Source organism: Octodon degus, unplaced genomic scaffold (assembly GCF_000260255.1).
Source record: "Octodon degus isolate 3935 unplaced genomic scaffold, OctDeg1.0 scaffold00056, whole genome shotgun sequence".
Classification (NCBI taxonomy): Eukaryota; Metazoa; Chordata; class Mammalia; order Rodentia; family Octodontidae; genus Octodon; species Octodon degus.
Genome location: NW_004524632.1, coordinates 9,569,487 through 9,580,903, shown reverse-complemented (window position 1 = coordinate 9,580,903; position 11,417 = coordinate 9,569,487). Strand labels below are relative to the sequence as shown.

The following is an 11,417-nucleotide window of genomic DNA, read 5'->3' as shown; positions in this document are numbered from 1 at the left end:
GGGAGGCTGAAAACATGAAGATCACTATGAGTGCAATCTAGTAGTAAGACCCTGAACACCCTGTAGACCCTTCCCTAAGCATACAGTTTGGTCTGGTGGCGCATACCTGTAATCCCAGCAAGGCTGAAGCAGGAGAATCACCGTGAGTTGGAGTCCAGCCTGGGCTAAATAGTGTGAGTTTAAGGACAGCCCGGACTGTATAGCAAGACCCTGTCTCAGAAAAAAAAAAAAAAAAGTCAAGCTTACAGTGACCATCTGACCCAAAAAGTCCACTCCTAGGTGTGGAGGACCACCTGAGCAGCTGTCTTTGAAGGAAGAGCAACTGTCTCCGTTTTGGCTGAGCCTGACCGCATTTCCATGTATTGATAGGTACAGAGCTGGCTAGGGCTTTTCCTAATCTCTTCAATTGGCTTTAAGCAATGCGCACTGGTCTAGCAGAGGTGCTGGTGGTAGTCTTTGAAGATGACACATGTGTTTCCCTGGAAACCCTGAACTGCTGCTCTTTAATATGAGCCAGGTCAAGACAGGACGAAGAGCCAGTGCTCCACGCTGTTGGCTGGGACCGAGCCTCAAGATAGAGGATACTTCCTGGGGCTTGAAAAATCACACATCAGAGCTGAAGAACTGGCCCCTAAAACATTAGATACTCTCTGTCTGTCTGTCTGTCTCTCTCTCTCTCTCTCTCTCTGTCTCTCTCTCTCTCTCTCTTTGCAGTACCAGGGATTGAACTCAGGACCTTATGCTTGCCAGACAAGCGCTTATTCCACTGAGCTATCTCCCTGGCCCTAGATACTATCTCAATGGTATAATGCAAATTACTTTGTTCTGCTTATCCTTCTCTGTATATCATCAAGGTAAATTCAGACCTCCTACCGAGCCCAGCTCACAGCGCTCACCTCCTTCCTGCCATTCTCAGCCATCCATCCTCAAGCCACTCCTCCTGCCAGATTTGGAGGAGGACTAAACTAAACCCAGATTTGGCCCTGAGTCGAGGTCTTTGTTCCAGGTGGCCATCGGTATAACTGGACATAGGACCCCTTGGTTCCCCATAACTATAAACATGCTTTAGTGTCTTTATTCACGCTGTGGGTTGCACTGGAAGCGGTAGCTTGGAATTAACTTCATAGGATCCCAATAACTTATCCATAGGATTACAAATATAAATTTACCAGACCAAGAAAAGGACCAGAAAGGGCTCTCTATACCTACGCATATACCTGTTTGACTTTCTCATACCAGAAAATACAACTCCCCACCCCCACCCCCCGCCTCCACTACCATCCCCCACTGGAGCAGCTCCCACCCCCCAGCAAAGATAGAGACGTAGAGGCAGCTGGACATGGGGTGCACACCTGTGGTCCCAGCACTCAGGAGGCTGAGGCAGGAGGATGGTCCCAAGTTCAAGGCCAGCCTGGGCAAGTTCAAGGCCAGCCTAAACTCCAAGTAAGAACCTGTCTCAAAAAGACGAATAACTAAAGGTCCCCGTGGGAAACCAGCTAGGGTAACACCTGTACCGACTACAGGCTGTCAGCGCAGAGGCCTTCTGGGTCCCTGTGCCCCATCAGTCCCCCCACCCCCGCCACTCCAGGATCTGTAAATTCAAACAGGCTCTTCAACTTTCACTCTGTGGTTGTCCCATAGATGCCGTGTGGGTGGGGCCACCTGGAGGACCTCTCTTAGGTGACAGGTGGCCCTTGTGTCCGGTGCTCAGCCATCTGGCTTCTGGTGGCTGCTTCGACAGTGGCTACTAGCTGAGCTGATAGTGAAACTCAAAGAATTTCACCCAAAACCAGGGGAAGAGGGGACGTGGGTCCCTGACATCCTTCACCTAGGCTCTGGGGGTTTTCGAATGTAAATGACCAGGTGATTCAGGGTCCTATGACCAGCGTCACTCTGTCACTTTCTTATACCCTGCGGTCCCCAGTGAGGCGGAGGCTGGAGGCGGAGCGAGGGTGGCTCCCAGGACGTCTTAAAAGGGGCTCCATGCCACTTCCTCCCCAGACAGGGGAGCCGGGGACGCGGGCACAGCCTTCCTGTGTGGTGGCAGCTGTCTGCAGCATCATGGACCCGGGTGAGTGAGCTCCGTTTTGAGGAGCAGCGCCAGGGCTGCAGACACCAGGCTGCCTGCAAGGCCTCCTTGTCATCCAGGGTCACGGGGCAGGACAGCCATTGGTGCCCGGGGCTGGGCGACTAGCAGGGCTGAGCTGGGTGTCTTGGGGGAAACTGGGTTGATGGATGAGGCCCCCAGGACTCTGGGCAGCGAGAGAGGGGAAATGAATGACTGTGCTGGTTCCCGGCTGCGGGGCTGGAGGAGGGGAAAGTTGACATTGCCCACGCGTGGGCTAGGTGCCAGCCCTGCAAATGCCCGCCACCTCACCCTCGCCGTCACAACCGCTTTACCATTACATCTTGTGAGTTCAGGGCCCAGCTGGGGGGGGGCACTGGGGTGGAGATGCCCTAGCTGGGCCCCCAGTGGACAAGAGAAACTTTGAGGGGCACCCTGGGAAAGGGTGCTCAAAGAGCAGGTCCTCCAGATGCCCTAGATGCCAATCTCACCTGCAGATCTGACCCGGCCAGCCGAAGGCCAGGTTCCTAGAGGGCTCCGCCGCCAGCCAGCCAGCCAGCGTGGCCTCAAAGCCACAAGAGGGCGGCTTTAAAAAGTGAAGGTTCCCGCGCGGTCCAGAACCCTCCTCACCACACCACAGCCCGCGGCTCTGCCTTCCCCACCCACTGAGCTCTGCGCATGGACAGAGGGCTCCCCACTCTGAGTGTGAGCCTCGAAGGCCACCTCTTACCCCAGCCTCTCTGTGCCCTCCTCTGCCTGAGGCACGAGTGGGAAGTGTTTGTGGAATGAATGAATGAATGAATGAATGAATGAATGAATGAACGAACGAAGGAGCCACTCTAAGGCAACCCGAGGTTGTGCAAATCTCTCGCAGATGGGTGTGGTGGTCTGCGCCTGTGCCTGTGATCCCAGTGCTCTGAGAGGTTGAGGAAGGGGGATCTCAAGTTCAAGCCCAGCCTGGGCGATTTACCAGGATCCTTTCCTCAAACAAAATAAGGGCTGGGGATGTAGCTCAGCGCCAAGTTCCTGGGTTCAATTCTCAATATTATCTGAAAAAGAAAACTCTCTTTCAACCTCTCCCAGCCAAGTTGCCCCATAAGGTCACCCCCAGCCACCCACCTTGAGGACCACAAACCTGGAGCACCCACACTCCCCATGGAGACCTGCCTACATGGCTTAACACAGTAGGAAGCTGCCATTGGTTCAGACCCCTACTGAGTGTCCCCCAGGACCATGTCTAGGGGTGGCAGAGGCAGAGAGGCAGGGCGCCGTCTGGCCTGGAGGGAGGGGACTCCCACCTCCTAACCCAGACAACCCCAGTGGCCGAACTGTCTTGGTCGTTTTGCTCAAAACGCTCCTGGGCCGTTGAGAGTGCGGGTGGACCGCGAAGGCAGCAGGGAACACGAGGCAGTGAGAAGACCGAGTTTCTATTACACAAAGCGAGAGCTCAGCGCAGGCTGGGTGGCTTTTTTTCCCGGTTTGAATGAGCAGCCCGAGGTGCCCCAGACCTCAGAGGTCTCAAAAGCAGAGAAAACACAGACAAACACAGGAGAGGCTGGCATCCTCCAGGCTGGTGAGAAACAGCACCAAGGGGACGAGAGGATGAGGGGACACCGAGGAAACCGGGGCCAGCAGGTTGGCTGCGCTGCGCAGGACACTGCAGCGGCAGCCGGGGGTCCTGAGGACATAGTCCCTCTGCTTGCTGCTTTCTTTCAGCCATTCTGTCATTGGTTGGGAATTCAGGAATTGATAAGGCCAGGGAGGAGAAGGACAGGCACATCTGTGCGCTGCTGTGACAGAGACAGATGTAGCATTAATGAGCACACCAGCAGGACAAGGAGAGAATGGCAAACATAGATGAAGGGCACTTAAGTTGGGTCTTGAAGGGTGTGCAGCATCTCAAGCCCATTGCTAGCTGCTGTGCGACCCCCAGTAAGTGGCTTCACCTCTCTGGACTCCTGTGGTCTGGAACATAACAGGAGGATACATGATGTCACCTTGCACGATGTCAGGAGCCAGAGACACACGAAGACTCAGACACCCAAGCACAGGAGGATGCAGTTTCCAGAGTCTGGGGTCGAAGCCCAACGCTACTACTGGCCACTGGGTGACTCTGAGAAAGTCACTAACCTTGCCACAACTCAGTTTCTCCATTGGTAGGTGGGGGTAATATGGAGCCACCTCTGTGAGGAAAAACGATGGTCCCAGGGGAGGCAGTACGTTATGGAGGGCTCCACAAGCACAGCATCACCACTGGGTAAAGCTCTGACCCCATGGGCACTCCAGGGTGGCACCAACTCTCTCCCATCCTTGCCCTCCAAAGGCCCCATTGCTTTGGCCTAAAAAGTCCAGGCAGGAAGCCGGCCAGGGTGGGACACGCCCATGGCCCCAGCCCTCCGGGAGGCTGAGACAGGAAGACCAAAAATTCAAGCCCAGCCTGGGCAACTTAGTGACTTAGTGAAATCCTGTCTCTAAAAAGAGAAAAGGTTGGCGTAGCCAGCCCTGGTCATCTGCTTCTGAGGGGTTTCTCAGGTCGGGGATCAGGCAGGAGTTGGGGGAATTTTCTTTTCATGATAATCACTGCTAAAAACTCAAGGACTCAGAAAAATACTTAACATCGAGGTCAACCACTCCTTAAACCCCGAGATTCCCAGCCTCGTGGTTCCTACGCCAGTGGCTGCCCAGGACCAGTTGCTTTATGACTTCATAACAGACAGGACTGATTTGACTCACGACCCCTGGCCACCAGAATTCCCCTAACTTCCCCTGCTAGCTTTCTCAAAAATGGGCTGTCGTGGGCCTCTGGATCCCTGCTCAGACCCGAGTCTATCACTAGAAATAAGAAACCACACATACACACATGCACATGCACATACTCACATACGTGTGTGCGCGAGCACACATACACACACGCACACACGCGCGCGCACACACACACCAGGCCCCTGCCCCCATGGTAGCAAACGGAAAGACTGAGCAGAGTAAAACAGAAACAGCTCCTGTTCTTTGTACCTCACCTACAAAAACTGATCAGAACGTTGAGATCTCTTCCGACAACAGTCAGAGTGGGCTTTCTCGGGGGTAACTGAAGGACGGTGATGAGTTGAAGACAACCAGGAACGCAACGGCAGGCTGAGTCAGGGGTGGGCCACGTGGACGCCGCCAGGGTGTGCTTGCGGGAACCCTCGGCCTCTGGGCTCCGGGCGCCGCCGGGACGCATGGTACTCACGCACGGCTGGGCACAGGGGCAGGGGTACCCGCGCCCAGAAACAGAAGATTAAGGGCATGTGGGGGGCCCATTGACAAGTAAAGCACAGCTTCAGCAGGGCAGGGTCCTGTGGGCTTGGGAAGCAGGCGCCCTGGGGCTAGGATCACAGTGACATCCCCTGAAGACGTCCCCGGCAGTGGCACGCAGGGTGACCTGCTGGAGCTGACAGAAAGATCTGTGCACCAAGGGGGGCTCATCCCCTTCCTGCCACGCCTAGGAACCCCCAAGCCCAACTAGTGAACTTCAGGCAACCTGCGTGTCGTGTGCCCAAGGCTGCAGCAGGTGGCGCTGTCGCCAAGCACAGGAGCGTCCTCGGCTTCGCAGCCTCCAGGAGGCGAGCCTTGCAGTGGAGTCCCACGCTTTCATCTGCTGTGACAGCCGGCAAGTCCTGCCCCGGCGTTCATGCGTGACAGCTCAGGGACAGACACCCCTAGGGGCTAGGGTCTGGCTGGGATCTGAGGACCAGGAGACGGGAAGGGGCCGCTAGATGGTCGCGCGGTTCACCTCTTGCGTGGGGTCCCAGAGGGCTATCTGAGTGTCTGTCAGGGTCCCCAGCTCTCAGCACAGCGGTCTGTGGTCACACCGGGAATAGCAGTACCAGAAACCCCCTGCGTTGGCAGCACAAGCTAGGCTTATGCACCGTTAAGGTCCATCCTGGGCCTGCACTAGGAGGAAGGATGGGGCCCTGGAGTGGTAGTGGGGTCCCCAAAGCACCCTCAAATTGTGGAAAAGACCAGTAATTCAGTTTTCTTGGTGATCCTTGCCCTGGGCTGCACCTCTTCTTCACATCCCACAGGAATGGGAGAGGCAGTGGACCCCTGAGTCAGGCCCCACTGCCTCGGGGTCATGGGAGTCCAGGACAGGCCCCCACTCCAGCAGCAGTAACATGGACCAGGCCAGAGCAGAAGGAAATGGGGACAGCGACACCAGGAGGCAGGGCAGATGTCCTACCCACCTGCTGCCCGCTGTACTAAGAAAGTACTGGCCCCGCCCAGCAATAACCTCACCCCTGTCTCCTCTAGGGAAACCAATGAGAAGCCTGCTGGCCGTGGCCCTGCTCCTGCTGTTCCAGGTGAGGTTTCCTGACCCTTGGGGGACATGGGGTCCCAAGCCAGCCAGGCAGGTGTGGTGGGAGGTGGCCACCTAGGCCCAAGCCATTCATTTGGCCAGTGGCCGCCCCCGTCCTGGGACTGGGTGACAGTGGACAGCCACAGGTGTCCTTTGAGCTCCTGTACACCTCTCAAGCCAGAGTAGGGGATGCTGCTCCCCAGTCCCTCCCAATCCGGCCTGGAGGGGACCTCACCCAGAAGCTGGACCTTAGAGCCCAAGGGAAAGGAGGGGACACACAAGGACATGGGGTGCTTTGCACCTCCACACTCACCCGCGTGTGTAAGTGCCATGTGTGAGCAGAGAGCAGAACCCCCATCTAGGGTTCCAGCTTCTGCGCTATCCCCCGAAGCTGTGGTGACACAAGCTCATCTGATCTCCCAGCAAGGGATGGGGGAGTACTGCCTTGGGAGGGTGGTCACAAGCGTTGGAGGGGCTGGACTCCACATGCATGAGTGCACACGTTCACACACGCAAGCACACGCACACACGCACGCACACACATGCACGCACACACCCGTTTCCATTCCTCGATCCCAGCAGTGGACACAGCAGACTGCTGAGTGCCAGGAGTGGCGAGCAGGAAACTAACTCTGGAGTCGGGTTTCCTCTTGGTCGGGTGGGTGGGAGCTGTGGGGTGGGGCCGGCCTCTGCACTGGGCTTGTTCCCAGGCCTACAGGCCAAACAGGCACCGTTCCAGGTGCTCTGGCCAGAGGCAGCCTGAAGCTGGGCAATGCTCCCATAGCCCCATCCCCCAGCTGTTGCAGCCCAGTCCAGGCCCTCTCCTTCGCCACCCCGCCCCCACGGCCAAGCTGTGGGCTCCTTGCTCTGAGGGACTGGGCTCAGCCAGAGGCTGGGGCGGGATAGAGGCCGCGGGGCTCATTCTTCTGTTTTCCTGGGGGGTGCAGACAGACAGAGCAGGATGTGGGCTGCAGAGGCGGTGAGGCTGCAGGGACAGGAGGTGTGGGGAGGGGAGAGGGCGGGCACACCGCACAGAGGCCGGGGGTCCTGCCCCTCAGAGGGGCCAAGACCTTGAGTCCAGGAGCTCAGGCCTAAGTTCCAGACCTTCAGGGGGCTCCGAGAGCAGCCACCACCAAGGGCAGCGTGTCCCGGAGAGGGCGAAGGCTGCTGGGCACCTACTGTCCTCCGTCCCGGGTAGGACAGCGATGAATGCAGAACTCAGATATGCCTGTACCCAGCTCCTAGAAGAGTCGGGAGGGCCATCTGCACAGCTGGCCTGTGCCTCTCCTTATTGATAAAATCACAGCGGCTGCTGAGCCTCACCCTAGACAGACTGAAAAGAGTTCAGAGCCCCTGAGTGAGCTTCACAGAGGGATCTGCTGCGACCGGCGTAAGAGGAGACAGTGACACGCTCAGGGAGCCCCAGCACATCCTTCCAGGCGCAGCTGTGGGGATCCCCCTCAAGGCTGCCTCACCACTCACACCTTGACCACCACGGGGCGTTTTGTGGCCCCCTGAAAAGTTTTGCCTGACAGGGATTGCCTTACATCCCCAATCTCACCGGGTTTCCTGAGGCCTAAAGAAAACTTCTGTGGATGTGAAAGGAAGCCAGGACAGGGGTGGGGGCCATGAGGAAATAGTGTTTGCCCGCTTCACAGGTGAGAAAACTGGGGCTTGGGGACAGGCACCTAACAGGCCCAACTGCCTGAACCCAAGGCTCAGGCCACATCCAGGTCCCCGTCAGCTCACAGAAGGTGGAGAATGGGCAAAGTCAGCCCCCAGCTACTGATTGGTGGGGATACCCTTCAGGACATGCATTTCAGCAAGACCCCCAGGAAATTCGTATGTATGGTAGATTCCCAGAACTCAATTCAAATCAAAGGATCACCGAGACATATGAGAAAAATACAGACACCCCTGGGGAGTTCCCGATGAGGGCTGAAAATGTGTATTTCTATGAAGTCCAGGGGGTACCCATGATGGGTACCACGCTGTAGAGTCCCTGCACTGCCTGGATGGTGGACAGACTCACACCACCCGCTGAGCTGACCCGGGCTGCTCGCCCTCTCATATCCCCCCAGGCATGCCTTTGCCAAGATGGAGTCACAGACGACTACACCGGTGACAACACCACGGTGGACTACACCCTGTTTGAGACCGTGTGCTTCAAGAAGGATGTGCGGAACTTCAAAGCCTGGTTCCTCCCGGTCATGTACTCGCTCATCTGCTTTGTGGGGTTGCTGGGCAACGGGCTGGTGGTGCTCACCTACGTCTACTTCAAGCGGCTCAAGACCATGACCGACGTGTACCTGCTCAACCTGGCCCTGGCGGACATCCTGTTCCTGCTGACCCTGCCCTTCTGGGCCTACAGCGCGGCCAGGTCCTGGGTCTTTGGCGTCTCGCTGTGCAAGGTCATCTTCAGCATCTATAAGATGAGCTTTTTCAGCGGCATGCTGCTGCTGCTGTGCATCAGCATCGACCGCTACGTGGCCATTGTGCAGGCGGTGTCTGCCCACCGCCACCGAGCCCGCGTGTTCCTCGTCAGCAAGCTGTCCTGCGTGGGCATATGGGTGGTGGCCACGCTGCTGTCCATCCCCGAGATGATCTACAGCGGCCTCCAGACAAGCATCAGCGAGCAGGTGCAGCGCTGTTCCCTCCTCCTGGAGCAGGTGGAATCCCTGATCGTCATCCAGGTGGCACAGATGGTGTTCGGCTTCCTGCTGCCCCTGCTGGCCATGAGCTGCTGCTACCTTGTCATCGTCCGCACGCTGCTGCAGGCGCGCAACTTCGAGCGCAACAAGGCCATCAAGGTCATCATCGCCGTGGTCGTGGTCTTCACTGTCTTCCAGCTGCCCTACAACGGCGTGGTCCTGGCGCAAACGGTGGCCAACTTCAACGTCACCAGCAGCACCTGTGAGCTCAGCAAGCGGCTCAACATCGCCTACGACATCACCTACAGCCTGGCCTCCGTCCGCTGCTGCGTCAACCCCTTCCTGTACGCCTTCATCGGCGTCAAGTTCCGCAACGACCTCTTCAAGCTCTTCAAGGACCTGGGCTGCCTCAGCCAGGAGCAGCTTCGACAGTGGTCCTCCTGCCGGCACGTGCGCCGCGTCTCCATGAGCACAGAGGCTGAGACCACCACCACCTTCTCTCCCTAGGGCTCCTCTGTGTGGAGAGGGACCTCTCTCCCGGGACCCCGGGGCGGGGCCAGGGAACAAAATTGATGACTCAGGATCCTCCTGAGAGCTGCTGCGGGAATGTGGTTCTGTTATGGAGTCTCAGCTACCTCAATCCAGGCCGGAGAGAGAAACTAGTGCCACCGTGGAGGCCACACCCACAAACCAAGAACTGAGGTTCGGGGAGCGCCGCAGCTCCTGGAGTTGGGGAGCAGTAGATGATGCCAGGGGACCACTCTATCCTCTGAACTCACCTTCTCCCATCTAGCACGGAGTCTTCCCGGGCAGTCCGGGGCAGAAACTCCGGCTTTGCCCCTGAGACCAAGGCGGCTGGCGGGCAAGTACAGGGCACCTGGGGTCTGCGTCCCTTGCCCCCTTGTTCTTCCCACAGTCGTCCACACTGGCAGGCACCCTCCAGGCGCTCTGTCCCTGTGCGGGCACCACTCCTGGCTCTGGACAGGGTGCTCCAGATGGACTGATGGATGATGATGCTCGTGTCCGCTGCGGGCTGGACAGCTGCCTGGCCTCCCCAAGGCCCTCGTTCCCAGCAGGGTTGCAGAACGCAACGGCACATCGCCAGCTCCTGGCTCTGCCCAGGAGCAGAGGAGCGGGCATGGAGGACATCGCAGGGATGAGGGAGGGTGGCCGCACTGGCTGCTGAAGGCCAGTGAGCTCCTTCTCTCCTCTTTGTCAACAGGAGCAGAAAAAAAAAAAAAAAAAAAAAAAGTGCACCCGTTCTGCTTCCAGTTCATTAAGGGACTGCATCCTATTCATGCACAAATAAAAGTTTCCCCTGGGGAAACAACAGCTTTAGAAGAAGGGAAAGGAGCTCTGGTCCGATGAGAGTGTTCTTCCTTGCGGACCGCACCCACCTGCCCCCTCTCATCCCCTCCTGCCCCCTCTCCCCCCTTGCAACCCCTCTCACGCCCCCTCACACCTCCTCTTGCACCCCCCTCACCTTTCCTCCTGACTTCCCCCTGACACGCGCTCAAGCGTGTCCACCAACAGATACGGGCCTGCAGTGGGGCTGAGGACGCACTGTCCACTCGCAGATGCCCTTCCCAAGCGTGGGGCTGGGGCTGCCCGGGACCCTCTGTGACGGCCCCCAGCTGCTACATCTCTCCAGGACACAATGTGTGGGCCCCTGTGGATTCTGCTGCTGTGACAAAAGAATGCAGGCTGGGTAGCTGTTAAGCCGTAGAAAAGTACCTCTCACTGAGCTCCGTCTACCTGCATGAAGCCATCTGCCCCAAGGCCAGGCAACTGCCACGGGGCTCATCATCCCGCCTTCTACCATGCGGACACCTGCTGTGGGGCAGGGCTGGTGCTGTGCCCCACGCCTGGCCAATGTCCCTGTCACTGGGGTCCATGTGCCCTTCTGTGGTGTCCAGGGCGACATCAGAAGCCCAGCACCCCCATTGCTGGCTGCGGGGTCACATGAGGAAGGCTGAGGCATTCGTGCAAAGTATGGCCCCGCCCACTGTCCCGCATTCATAAGAGCCCACTAAAAGAGGCTCTGTCCCACCGTGATGCTGCTGGTCATGGCCCCAGTTCTCTGTCTGTAACATGCAACAGTGTCGTCCTCTGCAGGGTAGCCCAGGAATGGGTGTCCTAAGAGGTGGAGCTGGCACGGGTGCTGGCACAGGCATTGGGCATCCCCAGGTGCGGCCACATCCGTGCATGCCTACGTGGCCAGCATGCCCATGTGTCCCAAGGGGAGCCCACCTGCGCACGTTCGGGGGTGGCCCTGATGAGGCTGCAGAAGGGAAAACATCATTCCTGCCAGGGAGGAGTGCAACAGAGCAGTCGGTCGGGGAGGGGAGGCCAGGCCAGCCGCACT

General features: G+C 58.0%; 1 protein-coding gene across 1 annotated transcript; it reads left to right on the top strand.

Annotated features, from left to right (window-relative positions):
- The first annotated feature begins 2,015 nt into the window (after positions 1 to 2,015).
- Positions 2,016 to 10,402, top strand: Ccr7 (C-C motif chemokine receptor 7). Its single transcript, XM_004633731.2, has 3 exons — positions 2,016 to 2,071; positions 6,356 to 6,405; positions 8,483 to 10,402. Exons 1-3 carry the CDS (start codon positions 2,062 to 2,064, stop codon positions 9,557 to 9,559), a joined length of 1,137 nt encoding a protein of 378 aa, XP_004633788.1. The 5' UTR covers positions 2,016 to 2,061; the 3' UTR covers positions 9,560 to 10,402.
- Positions 10,403 to 11,417: the final 1,015 nt, after the last annotated feature.

Bases quoted from the DNA above. Each gene is read 5' to 3' on its own strand.
- Ccr7 (XM_004633731.2), top strand. The intron at 6,406-8,482 runs GTGAGGTTTCCT...ATATCCCCCCAG, and splicing joins CCCTGCTCCTGCTGTTCCAG to GCATGCCTTTGCCAAGATGG.